The sequence below is a fragment of the Pyrgilauda ruficollis genome, unplaced genomic scaffold (assembly GCF_017590135.1).
Source record: "Pyrgilauda ruficollis isolate IOZ18807 unplaced genomic scaffold, ASM1759013v1 scaffold1, whole genome shotgun sequence".
NCBI classification, from domain to species: Eukaryota; Metazoa; Chordata; class Aves; order Passeriformes; family Passeridae; genus Pyrgilauda; species Pyrgilauda ruficollis.
Window position 1 is genome coordinate 17,906,095 of NW_024508100.1, and position 22,427 is coordinate 17,928,521.

Consider the following 22,427-nt stretch of genomic DNA (forward strand, 5'->3'; position numbering starts at 1 on the left):
CGGCGGCGCGGTCCCTGTGCCTAGCGGGACGCTCCCGGCTCCATGCTCCCGCCTTCGCGCCAACTCCCGCGGCCCGGCGCGCGGCGCTGCCGTCACGGCCGCGACAGGCGGGGCTGCGGGGCGGCCGGGGCGGGCCCATGGCCGGCGCTCCCGGGGATGCCCGCCGCCTCCAGCGGGCTCCCGGACCCGTCCCTGTCGGCCCTGTGCCCGTTGGCGTGCGGACGGCAGCGGCCCCTCCGTGGGCGGGGGTTTAACCGCTCCCGCGGCCTCGGGAGCTGCCCCGGCGGGAACGGGAGCGCTGCAGCAGCAGCGCCTCAAAATGGAGCCGCGTGTGCTCGGGCAGAGCAGGCGAGCCGGCGGGCTCATCTGCTGGGAGAAAACAGACCAGAAAGCAGTGCCAGGCCTCCATGATTTCCGGCTCTTTATGGGGCACTGAGGCACACACAGCGCCCAAAGCAGGCGGGCAGCCAGGCCCGGGCCCGCGCAGCCCTTCAGGGCATTTCCTGGCCATAAACATGTGGCAGTGCCCTGCTTCCCGGCTGTCGGAGCGCCTGCTCTCCAATGGCATTTTCTCCCATGGGCTAAGGCTAGGGAGAACTCGGAATTTAGCAGTCCAAGAGAAACCAGGGAATTAATTAACCTGTTTCTGCTATTGACTGCCTAATTTTCTCACTAATTTCTAAGGAAATCTTCTGTATTTTCTTCCACTGAACACACTTGCTAAACGCTGGAAAGGGATAAATTTGTTCAAGCCAAATAGAAACGACTCCACTCTCAAATATTCTCTGATGTTTAGTTTCTGTCAACATACTGAATTGCAAATAATTGTTGGACTTAAAAAAAAAGAGAAATCAACCAGAGTACAAGCTCAGTTGATGCTTGTCTCATACTGCAATCGCTAATGCTGTCACCTTTGTTCCCTCTACTGTGTTCAGTGTCTACTTGGTGACATGGTCTCATTCCATACATCTGTTAATGATACCTATTACCATTCCTGTTAAATTCTTGAAATTGGACTTTAAGTAAGATCCTGTTTATACAGAAACTGCTACTGTTCTTTTCTGAATGTGAAAAACGCCAATCCTGCCTGCGTCTGTGGGTCACAGTAGGGGAAACTGAGGCTGCCAAACCGGGCAGGGCGCGCCTCCCCCACCCTGACTCCCCTAAAGCACCAGCAGCGAGGTGTTAGGAACCATCCTCTGCTACCATAATTGTGAAAAACCCCAATCACTTGGCTTTAAAATTTTGAAAGTTTTCATAGTAATAAGATGGTTACAAAAATAGCAATATACTTAGAGTAATAAAAATTTTAACAATTGAGGTTAGGACAATACAAGACAATAAGAACAAAGAGATACAGACAGTCCGGGTACCTTTTCTGGGCAAAATAAGCCAGAAAAAGGACACCCGTTAACAAAGGATTCACCTTTAAAAATGATAGTCTGTTGCATATTCATATACTACGTATATGATGCATGAATTCATTCAAATAAAGGATTCTGTCTGTTCATCATCAACTTCTCCTCTTAATCCTAACGGCATCTTTTTGACTGAACCAGGTGGGAAGAAGATAGTTTCTGCAATAAATTAAAAGAGCAATAAATTCTCTTTCTCTGAAAGATTTAGGTGTGCTGCAGCCGCCATCCGGTGGGAGCACCTCATTCCTTTCTAAAAAGAAAACATTCCACATACATAGTTCCTATTTTAACTACAAAAGTTACCTTTTAACTATGAAACTACATTTGCCATACTGTTAAAATGTTCATACAGCACTACTAATCAATGCAACATAATACGTCTAGTAAATATCTGCGCAGAGCCATATAATACGCACTTTTCACAATGAACACACGTGGTTTGGTGGGCCCATGTGTTTTCAGCATTAGCATAGCTTGTGAATTTGGGTTTCTGGGTGAGGAACACAGTGAGTGAGTAAACACAGACCCACAGCACAGGCTGTGCTTTTTGGCCTGTTTTGCAAGTTATTCCATATGCACTCAACGTAATGTCTGTGCAAACAAAACTGATATTGCTTTAGAAAAACATCTCCAGGGATAAGTTTGTATTTACATATTTAGTTCTCGTTATGTAACTTTGAAAGCTGGGCCTATTCCTGATACCAGAACTAAACATCAGTTAAAATAGCTGACGTTTGTGAGAGACAAACTGTTCAAATAATGCTAAAAGAGTTATTGCAGGTGGTTATCTGTGTTTGTAGTTGATAAAGCTACCTAGAGTAACATCCAGCAGAGGAATATCTGTTTGTGGGTTCGTGACATCTTCATGTTTCTTGGAAGGCAAGAGTTTAACCCTTTATGGAGACATCAGACTGAACACCTGGAATGCCTGCCTTTCTCTCCTGGCTATGGTGGGGATACCTCTGTTCCTTTGTACATCCCTAAGGAACTGGTAGAAGTGGGAAAAGCCTTGCTCCACCACAGGAAAGAAAACTGAGTACTTATTATTTTATATTGTGATGTGCTTTGCAAGGTGAACTCAAGGCAAAATGGCTTGAGTCTATAATTGATCATGGGTAGTGTTTTAAAGGCCTATACCCAACTAAAATTACAGCTTTTTAAAACGTAGCTAAAGTACATATGATTTCACCACTCTATTTACAACGATGACAAATAATTTTTGGAAAATTAGTATTGTTTTCTACCTTGCTGAAACCCACAGATTATTTGGCTTTTTATGTAGGTTTTTTTTTCCAAAATACATTTTTAAAAGTTTGATATTAAATCTTGAACTTGAGTTTTTTCCCCCTTATGTAATAAACCTAGACCTACTTTTTATATTAGTAGTGAAGTCTGTCTTGCTTATTGAGAGAGGAGATTTTTAATAAGAAAATTACATTTTCTTATATTGAGAAACAAAAAAGTGTTTTCTTTTTGTTAATATCTTATTTCCACATTTTTGTATATAGCTACGTTGATACTCTTTTGGAATTGAAACCAACTTTTAAAGTGAAATTTCAGGTTAAATTCTGATTTTTTGGTAGTAATAATGGGCATTGAAATAATCATTTACTAGATTGTAGTCTTTATTTTGGAAGAATCCCATAAGGAGTATTTTTCTTACTAGACTCTCTAGTAAAGAAAATAAAAATTTTCAGGCATTGTAGAAATAGAAATTAGCATTTTATTACTGATGAAAAATTACAAAAGTTTTTCATAAAGCTGTGGTGTAGTTTCTATTTACATTAGGCTTTCTGTAGTATCCATCACCATTACGTGTCTTTAGAAAGACTTGATCCCATGTCAAACAGTTTTTGCTGTATAAGGTAAAGATAAGGGATTTGCATGATGCTGTTGTGGGTGATTACATAAGTTGTTCTTCTTTGAGCACCTAACAGTAGTAGATCTGAGCAGCTGATGTTAATGTAAACATTACACTTCTGAGTGAACTTTGTCTTTAGATCTTTTTCTTCATTTACATATCTAGGCAGAATGAATGTGTCAACTCAGATACTCTGCCTAACATTCAAAACTCTGTCCTTTCAACTAATGTGTTCAGCATTTCTGTAGATCAAACCCCAGATCTCCAAGTCAACCCCCAAAACAAGGAGAGTACATATTCAAGAGTCAAGTGAAAAATTGTTTTCTTCATTTGAATCATATGCCTTCACAAAGGCAAAGAAGAAAACTGATAAGTAAGAATTGAACTGAATAATCATTAGGCTTCCTAACTACTGAATCTGTATCAGCAAGTGCCCTGGAGATTTCAGCTTCTCCCAGTCTTTCATTCTGAAGCCAGGTTGGTTAGGTGTGTGGACAGAGGCAGGAAATCCCACTGTGCAGCATCACACTGTATGATGTCCTCATGCAGCATCAGGGTGGAGCCCGGCCTGACTCTGCCACTTGAGCCAGTGGAATCATTAATTCTCTTCCCCTCCTTTCACACCCTCACTTCCTAACACCCCCTGATCACATCTCACTCTTCTGTGCTGACTGCTTTCCAAATTAACAACAGTCACAGTATTTCCTTTCCCCAAGTCTTTGCTCAGGTAATTAAATCCTTCTTCCAAATTCAAGTCACTATATGATTCTCATCACTTCAAGTGTCTCCTCTTTAACTTCATAAACTTAAATTACAGCCCAAACAGTTAAATATGACCAAGCAAGAAACTGGATTCACAGAAGCTTGAAGCATTGAAACACTTTCAAACCATGCTCCCAGTCATGTCAATAATAAGGAAAGAGGTGCAGTTCATGACCTTATACAGACCAAGCATCTGAGAGCACCAGTCTGCTGCCCCTTGCACGCCTCAGGCAGGTACAGCACACTCTGCATCCTTGTGCCAGTGGTACTAACGCTGCTGCGTTTGGTGGGGAGAAGCCTGTTGTCTTTCCCTTGCCCACAGGTTTCCCATGGGGTTACAGAGCTGTTGTGGGTACTTGGAGCTCAAGCATCGGGTGATGATGGTGACAGCTGCTTTAGAAGTGTAGTGGCATTGATAACAGCTGTGTGTCATGCTATACAGGAGACTTTTATATAGGACAGAAAAATGGCTGCATTTGGTGTTTGAAAGAAATACTGACTTGCTTTGTGATTTTATATAGTTAGTTGGATGTGTGTATATCTCTTGTTCACAACAAAATTTTCCACAAGTCCAGGAAGAGTTTTTCAGCAGAAGTAGGTTCTTTGAGCAGGAGAGGACTGAGGAATCATGCACTGCCCTTCCAGCCATCCAGTTACACAGATGGGATAAATCTCCTTTAAATCGGTGATTATGTAGTGTGAATTGTATTAATGTTTCCTTAAAATACAGCTCTACAAGAAATAAAGGATGTGATAGCTTCTTAGACCCTGTCACCTGTATTATCCCACCTGAATGACTGACCTTTAAATGATGCTAAATTAGTTCCTAGCATTTCTGTTGTTGAGGCAGGCTGCAGTAAGAAGCCAGGTAGGTGTCTCAGTGGTCATGCAGAGGCCACCTCCCTATAAATTACACCATTCTCGGATCCGTTCTACGTCTCACAGTTCAGGCTAATCATTGACAGGGCTTTTACAATCAGAAGCTTTTAGTGAAGCTTTGATAAGACACTTCAGCAGCTTGTGGCAAATGAAACCAGTCTGCACAGCGTGGACTCCAGCAAAAGAATGGAATTTTTTCAGCATCAGTGCAAGGAATCTGATTTTTAACACTGGCACTATAAACTGGCACAATGTGTGGCCAACGACTGGAGAAGGTTGTTGCTTTTTGGATGTTAGTTTTCGTAAGGATAGTTACTGGGCTTGCTGGAGAGGGAAGATCTGTGTGGAAAAAGGACTCCCACTTCAGCCCCGTGAGCAAAACTCAGATGTTTTTATATGACACTTTCCCCAAAGATTTTCTCTGGGGGGTAGGGACAGGAGCTTTCCAGGTGGAAGGCAGCTGGAGGAAGGACGGGAAAGGCTCCTCCATCTGGGACCGCTTCACCCGCTCGGAGTTCAGGGACGCTGACAGCGCAGGCACCTCCAGTGACAGTTATATCTTGTTGGACAAAGATTTGTCTGCTCTGGATTTTTTGGGAGTTACTTTTTACCAGTTTTCCATTTCGTGGTCAAGGCTTTTCCCCACTGGAGTGGTGGCAGCTCCCAATGAAAAAGGACTTCAGTATTATAACGCCCTTATTGACTCTTTACTGTACAGAAATATTGACCCCGTGGTTACACTGTACCACTGGGACCTGCCCTTGATGCTGCAAGAAAAATATGGGGGATGGAAAAATGAATCGGTGATTGATATCTTCAATGACTACGCCACGTTTTGCTTCCAGACCTTTGGGGATCGTGTTAAATATTGGATTACAATCCACAATCCATATTTAGTTGCTTGGCATGGGTATGGCACAGGTATTCATGCTCCAGGAGAGAGAGGGAAAATAAGAACTGTCTACTCAGTAGGACACAATTTGATCAAGGTACGGTATAATAAGATTTTACAAATTGATCTTGCACTGCTCTGGGAAATAATAAGAGGAATTGGTCCTGTGATCAATGTTTTTTTTTTAATAATCACCTACTGTGATAGCACCAACAAATAGCCTATAGCTAAGGAAGTCTTTCTGTTAACCCTCACTTTGATTTTATTGCTTGTCACAACAGCTGACTTGTTATAAAGTGCTTGTCTATTATTTTATTTAAATTAGCTTTTACATGCAAATTCTGACTCTTAAAGAGCATTCTTTGTTCTTTACATTTAGTTAAACAGATTTGGCCATACTGGAATGACTATTCTCTTAGTTTAAAAGGAAATTCATTTGTATCTGCATATTGAATCAACTTTACTGCCCATAGAGTATGTATATGTAAGTATGATTTGTTCTAGCTTAGTAACATCATATTGCAAACTGTTTGCTTCTAAACTAGTAAGGTTGGCACATCTTGGCTTCAGAAGTAAACAAATGTCCTCTTCGGTACTTGAGAGTTTCAAATTATTTCCATGATGTACAGTATTTTTTGCATCTGCTGTACTCAAAGTACTTTACAGAGCAGGTCTCTATCCCATCTCTGCAGCCAGTATAATTCCCCCTGCTGAGACTATTCTTAACTGTCACAAAAAGAATTTTTCTACAACTTGCCATATATCACACATGTACAAATAAATCTGAACGGGTTAATCCTACAGAAAGAAGTATGCATGTGGGGAAAAATTATTTGCCAGAGTAGTTAAAATATTCTGCAGCTGACAAATGTTTGTATTTGCCTCTGGCCTTGAACCTTCAGAACATCATTTTTCAAAAAAGTTACGCTGCAGTCAATAGAAGTTTTATTTTACACACAGAAAAGTTGTCAAGCATCCTGAGTCACTAACTGATTTCAGACTTAGCAGGAGAATGATTTAACTGTAAAGACTTCTGAAGCATCACAAAGAAAACTGATGCCAAATCATTCTTTCTCTTTTCAAGTGCTATTTTATGTAATGCATGTAAAAGATACCATATAAGTTTGTAATATTTCTTGACTTCATTTCTGAGTGTCACAATCAAATGTGGAGTACCAACTAGGCAGTCTCTGCACTTCCTGTAAAATCCATGTCAGCAGCACACCACACACAGGGAGTGATACTCTGCCAAAGAATCAATTGGGTTTTCCAGGAAGGCAAGCACAGCTGGGTCTGATATACAAATTACTGACCTAATTTTCTTGCTCAAAATTATTTGTCTCTCAGACTTGATTTGATAGTTTCTTCTTGTTCTAGAGTATAAAATAAATCACTTGGATGGAAGAATTTAGGAGACTTTCATAGCACACAATCCTTTAGCTACCTTTTTATTATCCGTGGACAGAAATTTTTCTCCTCTGATACCCTTCTTACAACCCCATGAATTTTACTTAAAGTATTAGCAGTTCTCTCCTGTACCACTGTAAAATTTCTGGAGATTCTGGATTTGAGATCAATGAAAAATCTTGAATTTGTAGTAAAGCATTTGAGGAACTGGAGTTTTCTGGTTGGGGTTAGAGATGGAATGGAAACTCTTGAGGTAGCAGTCGATATGAATCAACTCTTCTTATCTCTAGATATAATTATTTATTTCTCTTATAATAATTTATTAGCCAGCCATTCCACAGAAGTCACAGCTAGTACTATATGTTCCAAGCCAACTACCCAGAATCTTTCTCAACGATTTTTGTGCGAGTTTAAATGTTCAGTTCATCTTGCATTGTTGACAATAGAGTATTAATAGAATGTATTGATGCACAGTCAGGATTCACGTGTTGTGAAATATCTCTCCTTTGAGAATCTAGAAAAATTATAAGATTATCTCTTTAAAGAGATTTCACATGGGTTTTTATTTCATGACCAGTATGTATTGGTCTGTTTCTCAGACATTGTACTATGGCTACCTTCTAATTTCCCACTGCAAATGAAAAATATTATCCTAAAAATAAAAGATCAACCAAATGTCAGGTCTTGGCAGTGTGAGGCAAAGCCTGTTAAAGCTCTTGGGAAAATTGCCATTTATGTAATCAGCTTTAGGAAGAACCACATTCTTGTCCATGTCAAGGCTTCATTTTTGGACAGGCTATTGACAGACACGGTCCTTAATGCCACCCTGTGCACAAACCAGGTCCATCCATTAAATACACAGAGCAGGAAAAACAGGTCTGTAATGCTGAAATGAAGCTAATCTGGCCACCACACTGTTGCACAGCAATTTGCTGAAAATCGCTCTCAAGCCTTTTAGTAGTACCTTTGGAGAAATTAGATGAAGCTCTCGCATGAATCCTACTTTTAGTTTAATTTCCTTGTGTATTGTTGCAGTCGTGGTGTTATCAGATCTGATCACTGTTTATATAAAGGAGTGCTTTTTTTGTGATATATCAATCATAACCTGAAGCTAAATTTCATAGAATCACAAAAACAATACAACAAACCATAAACCTCTGCTTTTTTTTAGACTTTGGATTATTTTATTGTAAGAGCAATTTGAAAGTTGCTGGAGATCTTTGTGTCCCTTGAAAAGGGCTGGAGAAATTTCTCTTAGTTTTAAATGTATCAATTTCACTGCTTTCAAAAGCAATAGTGTCTTAAAACTCAAATAATTAGCTGGTATATCAAAAAGTTCATAGAATACCATGTTGGAAGAGGACCTCAAGGATCATCTTCATGATGAGATTCATTTTAGAACTGATTAAAAAATTATCTGCTTCCATGAATGGATTCATGTAGGTAACTAGGCAGATAATGCTCTTATTAAGGCTTTCCTACAAAAGCAGGGCTGGTGTGTGTTCATGCAGCCCCAGAGCTCTGTGTGTTGGCTGGCACAAGGCATTGCTGATGCTGAGTCCCCTCCTGCCTGTGCTCCCCTCCAAGCCTTGCATCCTGTGAAGGGAATGCCCCAGACTCATCTGCTTGAGACAGCCCTGCCCTTTGCACGGGCCCTGCTGTTCAAGATCTGTAAAGAGAGAGAGTGAATGCAGAATCAGAGGCTGATAAGCAGGGTGCTTAGGAAGATCCACATTGGGAAAATAATTCAGAAGAAGAATTTCAAATTTGAGTTTAAAAAATTTCAACTTTATAAACTTATTTGCATGTTACTATGTATTCTATTCATACACAGAGGGTAATCATTGCCACTGACCATTTCAAAGGACTCGATACTACCTCTGCAGAAATTAATAGGGAATCTGAACTTTGGTGCTATTAATTGTAAATTGCTAAGGGATTCTCTTAGATTAATCTCTCTCCAATTGTATGGATATTATGAGGAATAAAAGGAGCATGTGGAGTCCTCATAGCAGATGGAGAGTGGCCAGCAAAAGTGTATTTCTGTTCTTCATTAAAGGAGACTGCACTTAACAAAGGCAACATTAGAAAACAATTAATGATAACCTGCTATGCATCATTTTAAAGATACACCAAAGAACATGAAAAAAAACCAAAACCTATGAGCTTGCTCCTGAGGCAGATGTGAGACTGAGGCAGAGAAGAAAAAAATGGCATGCAGAAAAATTAGGTGGATTTACACTCTCCAAATAAACCACACACCCCTGCCCTTCTTCTGAACTGTAACATCATCATCAGACTATATTCTAGTTCTTCATGGTTTAAACACCAAATAAGTAACTAAAAGCCAAATAATTTTATTATCATTTTTTCAATTATAGATTTCCTCCAGCACACTAAAATAACTCCTTATACCCCTGACATTGTTTTGTAGACTCATTGCTGTTCAAAGAAAAATTGGTTCACTAAAGTATCTTAAGAATTTCAAGGTATTGCTCTATTGCAAAGAAAGCTCTTTGCATGTGCATATGTTAAATTACAGGATCAGAATTTCATGGAGTATGAGAATGCTTCAAAAAGAGAGAAGAACAAATACTGTTGCCTTCAGTTTATGAAGTTGACTTTTCTAGCTTTTTTACAGGGTTAGTACTAACTGACATAGTAGTAGTCTCTGTGACTTTCAAGACTAGGGAATATTTTCTACATTTATACCAGGAAAATATGCTGAAATTAATGAGTCATACGTATCTAGAATAAATACCCAATATTGATCCTACTTTAACTGTGTATTTAGCCTTGACATTTGTCCTTGCTCTAACAAGGAAAGTGAAAGATTAGGGATTAAACTCTAACTGAAAAAAGGTTAGTCAAGATTTACTGAAAATACCCAATTTGATGTATGATATGGCTTTTAAATTTATGTTTGTTTCATATCTGGTCTTAAAAACCAAGTTCTATAAATCAGCTGATTCCATCAACAATAGTTTGCATTTAGCAAACACCTTCTATCTGAGAATGTTAAGCTTCTTTACAGATAATTAACAACTCAAATCAGATTTATAGACAACTATGTGTCTACTATGTTTGTAGAACCCTTACTGTAGATAGTGAGAAGTTTTTTACAGTAAAAGTTAATCCTCAAAATTAAATAGTCAGTGATACATACAAATTTGTATATGAGGATTCTATCTTGACTCATATTAAATGTACTTATTTATACGTGAGTTCTACTCCTCTAGAGTTATACCTGGGGCTGAATCCTCTACTGTACACATTATTTTTAATAGTAACTTTATTTTCTTCTAATCACCTTCTGAAGATGTGTATGAATACAGTGAGGGATTCTTGGCTTTTACATGTCAATATCGTATTCTAATGAGTTGTTTTTTGGCAAAGCCATCTTTCTCCACTTCACATATAAAAGCATGATTGCTGTGATTTACCTGGTGTTATTGTCATGGTACTTGGCACTTGCATCACACAGCTCAGTGCAGTGGGGGGTTCTTGTTAAGCCAATGCAGCCATATGCCTCATTCAAGAGCGGTGTTCATGGGCTGTGTCTGGAGAAAAACTGTGCAAACGAGGTGAGAAAATCCTAGAGGCAGAGCACAGAGTCAGCCTGGCCCCAGCAGCCCCCCCAGGCCGGAGGGACTTTCGGGACAAGACAGTGAGGGCAGCTGAGGAGATGGCACTGGCCACTTAAATTTTCTGATGAGGCTACTAAGAAATCAGTTTTATAATACTTTATCTTGTAATTTCCCTCATTAATCCGTTTTTACTGGCTTCCCTCTTCACTACAGAACCTGCATTTCAAAGGTTAGTGTCACTTTATCAGTATTTTCAAAGACAGACTTTGAACAAATGTTACGAGCATGACCTTAGAAACCATAAACAACTGATACACAAAATTTCACAAACTCTAATTCTTTGGTACTGCCCAGCTTAAACAAATACCTACCTGACATCAGGCCTTTTGGAGTTTTTTTTAACTGTCAAGGCTGTGTGTTTCTAGATAAATTAACAGAAATTATTGTCGAAGGTAAGCAGTGCTGTTTGGCTTAGTAATGATGACAATCTAACTCAGCACTCAGTGTTTCACAATGCTCCTAATGTTTTTTTTTTTCTGGGTGCAAACTATTATTTTCTTTCCAGCTTAAAAGCATAACGCCACCCTAGAGGCATAAGGTAAACTCTGAGTTACTTGACAACTCTTCAGCTGGGAGAGGTCAGCCGCCCTCCCCTGTGTCAGATCACCTGATGTCATTCAGTCCAGTCACTCCTCTCTGACCTACCTGTCCTGTTTCCTTACAGGACTTTGACAATGCTAGTGGCTCCTCAGTCTCCCATGTATTTCTGGTTTTGTGTAAGTTTTGTCTGCTGTATGCCCTTATTTAAGTAATTAATAATGTGACAGTTGAAGCTAATGGTGACATGCAATAACGACACACTTTCTAAAACAGTATGATAATCAGAAAAGCAGTATTAAGACGTGATACAGTGCAGTGGCCATTTCAAAGAAGAAATTAACTAAAATCCTGAACAAAATTCTCACTCAGAGCTGTGCAAGTTGACATTTGGGTTCAAACTTCACAGCTGGGTCCTTTTCCCAAGTTTTTACCTTTAGGGATTGTGCAAATATCAAAACTTGAACACTTGCTCATATGACTAGGCCAGAATAAAACAGCTGAATCCCAGGAAGAGGGATGTGGTGGATGTGGTTTGATCAGAGTAAGTCCAGGTAACCCCCAGAGCACAGAGCAGTTAGTAGCACAGACTCACCACTGACAAATGAAATATCATATGAGATGCATCTTTAATGGAATAATTGTAAAGATGGTTTGAAATTTTAACCATAGCAGGATTCACTGTTTGACAGAGAAAGACTGGCTAGATCACAGAGTTCAAATCCCATTGTTAGAGCTGTTCCAAAGTGTCCGTGTAACAGCTGTTCTCATCCTTGCTGGCATCTCTCCTGAAATTTAGACAAGTGTTAAAAGGCAAAAAGCACAGCCCTAGCGTGCCATAGGAGGCAAGTTAGTGAGCATTGCCCTCATTCCAAGGAGTCTCGCGGGTAACAGTGATTGCACATTAAACTGTGCAGGGTAATTCCTGTGCCTTAACTGATGCTTCCATAGAAGCCTGCAGTGTCTCAGATGGAGCTACCTGTCTCTCTAGCTGCCAGTGCACAAAGAGACTTATTAGAGTTATAATTTAATGCTATTTTTCTCTCATCAGGCTCATGCAAAAGTTTGGCATACCTACAAAGAACACTTTGGACCTTATCAGAAGGGGATGATATCCATAGTACTGGGATCCCACTGGATTGAGCCTAACAAATTGGAAGATGAGTTGGACATTTCTAAATGTCAGAAGTCCATGGAGAGAGTACTCGGATGGTTTGCTAAACCTATCCACGGGGATGGGGATTATCCAGAAGAACTGAAAAATGAATTCTTGTTTCTGCCACACTTTACTGAAGATGAAAAAAACTACATAAAGGGAACAGCTGACTTCTTCGCATTTTCCTTTGGTCCTAGCAACTTTAAACCTCCAAACACTCTACCAAAAATGGGACAAAATTTGTCACTCAATTTGAGGGAAGTACTGAACTGGATTAAACTGGAATACAACAGTCCTCGAATCTTGATTGCAGAGAATGGCTGGTTCACTGACAGCCATGTGAAAACAGATGACACCACAGCCATCTACATGATGAAAAACTTCATTAATAAGGTTTTACAAGGTTTGTACGGAAATTACTTGTTGGATTTTTCAGAGAGCACTTTTGATTGTTTGATATTTAGCTCTGTAATAACTTAGTCTTTTTTTTTTTTATGGGATAATAGCAACAAAGTTAATCATTAATTATTTATACTGCATGACTACAAGTCATGGATCAGGATCTACTGGTGCTAGGTGTTGTACAAACAGAAAAAACCCATAGCCCCTGTCCCAGAAAGCTAAAGTCCAACATCTGCATTGGGTTAGGGTTGGTTAGGGTTAGGTTTCCATACTGAAACTATTACTCCTGCAGGACTCTAAGACTCCACCTATAGTAGGTACAGAAAAGCCCTGAGATCTTCTTCTGTGAATGTCACCTCTGGTGACATAGGGAGCTTAGTGCACTCCTGACTTTTCCTACCTTCAGCCCTTTCTTTCTGCCCCAAACCTTCCCCTTATTTTTAGGGGGCTTTTCTCATCTTCACTCTAACAGTCAGAATCCTGACCTGTTTCTGCCCTCTCCTTTCACTGTCCCTGCAGACAATGCTACAAACACACTCTCACTCTGATCCTATCACCTATTACCTATCACCTGCCTAATATGTAATTTTCTTTACCATAAAGCATATGTAAAATAGTACTTTTTCCTCTATTTAAACGACCACAAAATCTCAGCATGAACCATCTCAAGTACCACAGCATCTTTTGCTCTGACAATTAAACTTAACCCCATCTATTCAATATACTTCTACAAACAAAAATGTTCTCAATTGTCACTTGCTCTTTGCCTTGATTTGTCCACCCCCATTTGTTCAGCCTTCCTCATTGTGGACATCAAGTACTCATCTTTACTTGCAAGGCCATTCCAGCTTATCTCTTTATCCTCTACATCATTCTCTGCCTCTGCATTTTGCAATGGGTATTTTCAGACATTTTTGTACTTTCTCCCGTGGTTTCCCTAATTTAGAAGTTGCCTTCTTTGAAAATACATGCCATTATATTGCTTTGTTACATTTCCTCATCTCCTTTCCAGTATTCTGCCCTTGTCTATCAGCTTCCCATATACTCACATTGCAAGCTCTTGGGCTTTCTGATTTCATCTGGCTACTAGGAAAACATCCAGCTGGACTATGCCCATGCTTCTGGGTACCTTGGAACTCTGCTGCATCAATACATGCACTGTGCAAAACTGTTTTCTGCTCAAGCTGCAGCCTGGTGTGACTAGCGCAAGGTAGTTCAGTGGAAATACAGACTGATGCAAAATTATATGTCCTGAGAAAATGAGGCTAAATGATATTGGGAAAGAATAAACCAGAAAACTTCTTTATTCCTTGGCTTACTGGTATGGTGGACTACTGGTAAAATATGGCTTGTCCACCTGTCTGTGTCAAAATCCTCAGCAGCCCTACTTGGTCACTGCTTTGCCTAGGGTATTCCAGCCCTTATAAGGTTAACATGAGGAGTTATCCCGTGTTATTTCCTAGCTTAAAGGTAGCAACAGGCAGTGAACGTGACTGACTGTGGAGTTTGGACTTTTCCTTGCAGGCTGCCAGCTGGCACGAGCCTGCACAGGTGAAAAGCATTGTGGTTAGTTGGTGTCCACTGAGCAGCTGCTTTGCAGGCTCTGCTGCCTTTCCTGAAGAATCAGGTTCCACATCTGAGAAAGCAGTTGTGCTGTCATCTTTCTCATATATTGTATGTAAAAGATCATATCTAGACTCCTTTGCAAGAGGGACATTAAGATTGCCTGAAGCATGCACTGCACCCATTTTGTAACTGAATCATTCTCTGGGTTGCACTACCCTACTTCTCTAAAGTCGTTAACAGTCCCATGCCAACAAAATAGATTTTACAGTTTATAAGCTGAGTAGACATTCCCAAATGTTTGAGCTTGCAGACATCTTTCAAATAAAGGTAGAGAGTTTTAGCTTCATGACAAAGTTATAAACCAGATCAACTGTTGCTCCCTTTATTTTGACTCATGATTCTCTTATTTTACTGGCAAATTGTCAAATGCAACTTCAAACCTGGTTGTAGTAGAATATTTCTTATTTGGTCAGAGCAGAAATAAAGCATCTTACAGTAATTTAATTTCTTAAGGACACCTTAATTTCTTAGTGAAACCTTTTTTTTTTTAGTAAAGACTTATATACATATATCAATTTTGCAATGAATTACAGTGGGTCAATAACCCTACAAACATTGAGAAGACACTCAAGATTTTCAAAATATATAGCCCTTTCTCATAAATATCCCTTATATATGTTAGAGTAATGAATACAGGACTCATGGACGTTACTTTCTCTTATGCAGCTATTAAATATGACAACATAGACGTGTTTGGTTACACAGCCTGGTCCCTCCTTGATGGCTTCGAGTGGCAACATGCTTACAACATCAGGCGTGGATTATTTTATGTAGATTTCAAAAGCAAAAAAAAGGAAAGGATTCCCAAGTCATCTGCACTTTATTATAGACAAATCATACGAGAAAATGGCTTCTTCCCAAAGGATTCTACCCCAAACTTGCAAGCTCAGTTCTCCTGTGACTTCTCCTGGGGTGTCACCGAGTCTGTTATCAAGGTGAGCACAAAATATTCAGTGGATCCCTGGAAACAGAGTGATCAGCAACTCTGTGAACAAATGACCACATACAGCAGCTTGCATTCATGAATTTCAATGCACACTGCCCACAGAAGTTAAGCCATAATTGCATTGGTTCAGTTTCATGTGTTTCCAGGTTTTCAGGTGAGCTGGTCACAGAGGGCTGGCTACTGCTGCAGCAGCAGACCCTGCTGCAGGAGCCTGTCCAAGCATGGCCCTCCCTCTGCTTGTGTCTCCATGTGGCAGATCAGATGAGAAAATTTCAGACCAAGAAGTTGATCCAACCAATTGTTACTGGGTTATTTTTCAACCAGGGGTTTCCAAATCCAGTTTGCTGTGTGGCCATAGGGATGCTTGTGAAGGCCTGATGGAGAGAGTGACAAAGGGCAGGGACAAGGTGATTATGCTGGTGGCAGCAGAGTGACCTGCAGGCTCCAGGTCTTGTCTACAGCAGAAACACATTCCTGGGTTAGGCCTGGCTCTAAGTGCCACTCAGACAAGTGGGTAAGAAGCCATTCTTTAAAAAGACACATAGCACAGGTGAAAATAACCAATCTTGAGGTTTTACCAACTGAGCTCTCATTAGAAAACAGATCAGACAACCTTTTGTCCAAACTAGCTCCTACAGGACCTATTTATAGTTTATTTTTCTTCTATTTCTGCTCTAAACTTAGTAAATTAGCTAACTGCATTTATGGCCAGTGTTGGGATACCCTTCTTGTCATCACAGACAGTCCCAAGACAAGTATCAGCCTCAAAAAATAACAGAATCCCATAATTTAACCTATTCACTGACAACCGTAGAGGGAAAAAAGTTAAGTTTCTATATATCTCGTTAATATGCAGCACAGAAAAAAAAGTACATTTCCTTTAAAAAAGCAATCTAAATATTTTAAACTTCACTAATTGTACTTTGAAACATACAAAAAGCATTTAAAAATTGGAATATTTAAAAAAATGTGTTATTCTGAACTTTTTCAACTAGTAGGAGACAGAAAAGATATAACTAAATGCTACAAGCTGTTTGTGTTAGATGACTATGCCTCAGTTTCACAAGGTTGGTCACAGCAACAATGACAAAATAATCCGTGCCTGCCTCGTACAGCCCCTGGTGCTTGTTCTCACCACCTGCTCTCCAGGCAGCTGCCTGGGAACTGCTGTGCATGACCAGAGAGAACTCGATCAGGGAGAGCTGTCTCTGTGAAAACATGTCATGTAGGCTGGTGGCAGGGCAAATGCCCATGTGTAATTGAAAAGAAAAAAGTGCACTTTTGATGTTTTTCGTAGGGAAAGGAACAGAATAAGATAACCACTAGCACAAAGACCATACAGGCGAGCTGCTTATCCTCTTCCCCCTGAAGCATTTAAGCAGGGCCTTCTGACATACAGCACTAATCGATAGCTGAACACGGGCAGAAATGCAGATTTACAGATATTATGTCCATTTAATTAAAACCCATCGTAACATATTTTTATTTTCACAGGCAGAATCGGCAGCTTCCTCACCACAGTTCTGTGATTCCAGCTTGTACCTCTGGAATGTCACAGGAGATGGGCTTCTGCACAAAGTTGAAGGGGTAAAGCTAAAAACCCGACCAGCACAGTGCACAGATTTTGTCAGTATTAAAAAGCAACTGGATCTCCTGGAAAAAATGAAAGTCACCCATTACAGATTTGCTCTTGACTGGTCACTAATTTTACCCAACGGAGATTTGTCAGTGGTCAACAGGCAAGTTCTTAGGTATTACAGATGTGTGATTAGTGAAGCCCTGAAACTCAACATTCAATCCATGGTCACCTTGTATTATCCAACTCACACCTACCTGGGGCTGCCGGGTCCTCTGCTGCAGACAGGAGGATGGCTGAACCAATCCACTGCCTACGCTTTTCAAGAGTACGCAGCTTTATGCTTCAGGGAGCTTGGCGATTTGGTGAAACTGTGGATTACAATAAATGAGCCAAACCAGCTAAGCAATGTCTACAACAGGAGCAGCAATGACACCTATCGGGCAGCACACAATTTATTAATTGCGCACGCCATGGCCTGGAGAATATACGACGAGCGGTACCGGTCCTCTCAGTACGGCAAAGTGTCCCTGTCCCTGCATTCGGACTGGGCTGAGCCTGCCAACCCCTTCTTTGAATCTCATACAAAAGCTGCCAACAGGTTTCTTCAGTTTGAAATAGGCTGGTTTGCCAATCCCATATTTAAGACTGGGGACTATCCAGCTACTATGAGGGAATACATCACCTTTAAAAACAGAAAAGGCCTTTCATATACTTTGTTGCCATCTTTCACAAGTGAGGAAAAGCAGCTCGTCAAAGGTGCAGCTGACTTTTATGCACTGAATCATTTCACCACCAGATTTGTGATTGACGAACCTCAGAATGGAAGCCAGTATGAATTTGATCGTGACATTCAATTTCTGCAGGATATCACCTGCCTGAGCTCCCCTTCTCGTTTGGCAGTGGTGCCTTGGGGAATGCGCAAAGTTCTCAGGTGGATCAAAAAAATGTACGGTGACATCGACATCTACATCACAGCAAATGGAATAGATGACCCGTCCTTAGACAACGATGAGCTTCGAAATTATTACTTGGGCAAATACATACAAGAAGTCTTAAAAGGTGAGTACATGACAGATTCAAGTTCCCCAGAGCCATTTCCATGGCTCAGACCCAGGCATGGCTAAGTCTTGCCCTGGACAGAGCGGGCAGTCCTGGTTCAGATGCAGGAGCCAGCGGCACTGAGCCCCCTGAGGGGCCCAACTCTGCAATCACACTCAGGGCAGCTGTGACACAAAGGAATGGCATCAAGTGCCTTGCACAAATTGCAGCTACAGCTGCCTCCAGTTTAAACCATGAGAGAAGCTCTCTGGGCATGCACAGAGTAGTTACTCAGAAATTATTAGGAGATGGCACTTCAGCCCAACTCCCAAGAGGCAATTAAAGTTTCTACTCTCCTAAGAAAGGCAAGAGCCTCCTTGCTTGCTGAACTACTCACTGGACAGGAAAGTGCAAGCAAATCCAGTGTCTTGCAGGGACATACAGAAGAAATACAGCAGGGCACCAGCAGCACTGGCTGCTGTTGAAGGGAGAGTCCAACTCTAGTTCTTATTCCAGTACTTGTTTTCTCCTGGGCACATATGGAGATCTACTTGTTCACTTTAGAGAAAAACTAGTAAGAGTTATGGAGGTAGAGGACAAAAGCATTCAAGGCAGTGATCTTCAGCAGCAGCTTACTGTATGAGAAATGCTGCAGGGACCTCACCCCTCTCCTCCCTCTTCCTCCAACCAATCATTAGAGAAAAGCAGTGGGACACTGGCTACCAGCAAGGCCGTGGTACCTGAACCACACAGGCAAAATGAGATGTGCAATACATCCCTGCCCTCACTGTTCCCTACTGGTGAGCATTAGAGAGATCCTGATCAGAACATGGGGGGTTCAAAAGCTTTTCTAAAGTAACTGACATCACAGTCTAGGTATCCTGGTTTCTCCTTTCTAGGAGTTAATAAAAAATGAGAAAAATATTATTCATGGCCAAGCATGGCTTCAGATTACTTTTAGACACCAAGAAAAAAAGTGTTCTCTCTCCAGTGCTTAGCTTTCTCAGTTACTACAGGACTAATGAGCATTTGCTGATTTATTTTCCATGCTAATTTCATACTGCAAACAAAAGAACAATACGTTACTAAAGGAAGTAAGTTATTAAATGTTTACATATTCTTAGTCTGGGTCACATTCCTAACTATGCTCACTGCACATTACTTCAATGTGCTCACTGCACATTGCTATTTTTAAGTATTCTCACCATGGGTGCAGCAGTGTAACACAGAGCCATGCATGCTGCAGGGATGAGCAACTGAGTTTGGAGCAGTGCAGGAATCCTTGGAAAGCTCTCATGGCACTAATGGGCAGCTGCTCCTGAGTCACTGCAGCTGGCTTCAGTTAAGAGCAGCATCTAGCTTTTCCCAGGAAAACAACCTACCAGTCCAACCTTGTAGAAATCCAGTTTTCATGGGGTAGGTCCAAACTCCTTGCTTGCTGAACTACTCACTGGACAGGAAAGTGCAAGCAAATCCAGTGTCTTGCAGGGACATACAGAAGAAATACAGCAGGGCACCAGCAGCACTGGCTGCTGTTGAAGGGAAGAGTCCAACTCTAGTTCTTATTCCAGTACTTGTTTTCTCCTGGGCACATATGGAGATCTACTTGTTCACTTTAGAGAAAAACTAGTAAGAGTTATGGAGGTAGAGGACAAAAGCATTCAAGGCAGTGATCTTCAGCAGCAGCTTACTGTATGAGAAATGCTGCAGGGACCTCACCCCTCTCCTCCCTCTTCCTCCAACCAATCATTAGAGAAAAGCAGTGGGACACTGGCTACCAGCAAGGCCGTGGTACCTGAACCACACAGGCAAAATGAGATGTGCAATACATCCCTGCCCTCACTGTTCCCTACTGGTGAGCATTAGAGAGATCCTGATCAGAACATGGGGGGTTCAAAAGCTTTTCTAAAGTAACTGACATCACAGTCTAGGTATCCTGGTTTCTCCTTTCTAGGAGTTAATAAAAAATGAGAAAAATATTATTCATGGCCAAGCATGGCTTCAGATTACTTTTAGACACCAAGAAAAAAAGTGTTCTCTCTCCAGTGCTTAGCTTTCTCAGTTACTACAGGACTAATGAGCATTTGCTGATTTATTTTCCATGCTAATTTCATACTGCAAACAAAAGAACAATACGTTACTAAAGGAAGTAAGTTATTAAATGTTTACATATTCTTAGTCTGGGTCACATTCCTAACTATGCTCACTGCACATTACTTCAAGGGTTGCTATTTTTAAGTATTCTCACCCAGCACATGGGTGCAGCAGTGTAACACAGAGCCATGCATGCTGCAGGGATGAGCAACTGAGTTTGGAGCAGTGCAGGAATCCTTGGAAAGCTCTCATGGCACTAATGGGCAGCTGCTCCTGAGTCACTGCAGCTGGCTTCAGTTAAGAGCAGCATCTAGCTTTTCCCAGGAAAACAACCTACCAGTCCAACCTTGTAGAAATCCAGTTTTCATGGGGTAGGTCCAAAATCATAAGGATTTTTTAATCAGTAAGGCACTGTTCCTATGTAATTGAGACAACTTAATATGAGAAGAAGTATTTGATGATGTAAGTACACTTTATAACAATTTGAAATCTGAACTGCTTACCAGAAAGTCTGCAGGTTTTACTTGAAATGTAAGATTTTATTAACACTTTGTTTTGGTTTCTTTTCCTTCTCAGCCTACTACATTGACAAAGTCAAGATTAAAGGCTACTATGCGTTTAAGCTGACTGAAGAAAAATCTAAGCCCAGATTTGGATTCTTCACTTCAGATTCAAAAGAAAAGCCTTCAGTAAAATTTTACAACAGCCTGATAAGCAACAATGGCTTTCCTGCTGACTACTCAGTCTGTGGCACCTCTAGCCACAAAAAGCAGTGTAGTTTCTGCTTGTTTATTTCTCAGAAGAAGCCATTAATATTCTTTGCCTGTTGCCTTTTCTCCACCCTCAGTTTGCTTTTAGTTATTATTTTTTTTCACAAAAGAAAAAGAAGGAAACATTTTAAGGCAAAAAGCATCAAATGCATCTGTGTCTCATTTTAAAAGGGGGCACAAGCCCACTTTCAGTGAGATCCATCACGGCATTCTACAGTGGACAATGCCACTCAGACACCTGTGGAAAAGCACTGAGTCACTCCAGCCACACACACCAGCATTTCATTCAAAAACAAAGTAATCACATTCACAGGAAGAAGAGACATGGCACTTGTTTCTAATGAAATTACTTTTATATCCACCTACTGTACCTAGAAGACAACTTCATCTGTTAAAAAAAAATAAAATTATGACCCTCTTGTGCCTTGGAATAACCTTTAAAACAGCTTTACTTGCAAAGAGCAACTTCTGAGAACTGATATGCACCTTTGTAAGTTTTGTGATGTGTATCCACCTTATGAGTGTTGTTCAGCACAGCATGAAACTGAAGCTGTTAGGGTTTATAAGTGTTATTAAACCCCACAAACCTTCAACTAAGTAAAACACCAGGAATGAAATGTGCCGGGCCAACTTCTGAAGATACCCCTAAAAGAACAAAACCAAGTTAACTCCATTATTGACTAACAGATATCCCTTACAGATTGGGTAAATCTTCGGGCAGTTTTTGCAATTTTTTAACATGCGTGGGATGCTTTAGCAACTTGTTGCCAAGTGTGTTTCTGCACTATCCCAGTATTTTATATACTTTTCCTGAAGTGAATGGAGCAAGTGACAATGTGGATTTTACTACTGCACAGAAATAGGACAACCTCCCAGTTAGATGTTGCTACATGGCAAGATTAGCAGTGAAGAAACCAAGCTGTATCCCCAGGTAACAAATCACTGCTGGTGAAACTCAGCAATACACTCTGATTGAGCTTTGAGGTGAAGTCCCTTGTTTTCTTAACTGAGCACTAAAAAAAAACCTGTATTTTCAGACTACTGCTTCTATCTATGTATTTAGTTTAAACGGGCTTACAAATCTCATTCTCCTGATTTCAGTTTTGTTTTTCATCTACTTCAGATTCTGTCATCACAAGTCTGAGGCTTGAGAAAAGATGTGAAAGAACTGGTCTCCCCTGTAAGAAAAATGCTTTTATTATTTCTTCATGCTGTGATTCAAAAATGCCACTTCATGACTCTGTCACAGAAAGATCATGGTAGCACAGCCTACACATTGCCCTACCAGTCTCTGAGCACATTCACTCAGTCTCAATGAAGTCCAATGGTTTGAAAACACATTGGTAGGGTGGACCCACTGTGCAATCTGCTTCTCTAAAAGCCATCAGGTTCATGCAATCACCATTTTATTCT

At 40.6% G+C, this 22,427-nt stretch overlaps 1 protein-coding gene across 1 annotated transcript; it reads left to right on the forward strand.

Moving 5' to 3' along the window:
* Positions 1-5,068: 5,068 nt before the first annotated feature.
* KLB (klotho beta) lies at positions 5,069-22,307 on the forward strand. Its single transcript, XM_041459315.1, has 6 exons — positions 5,069-5,153; positions 5,185-5,909; positions 12,455-12,962; positions 15,254-15,522; positions 17,028-18,171; positions 20,821-22,307. The coding sequence occupies exons 1-6, from the start codon at positions 5,069-5,071 to the stop codon at positions 21,180-21,182; spliced, it is 3,093 nt and encodes a 1,030-aa protein (XP_041315249.1). The 3' UTR covers positions 21,183-22,307.
* The last annotated feature ends 120 nt before the right edge of the window (positions 22,308-22,427 follow it).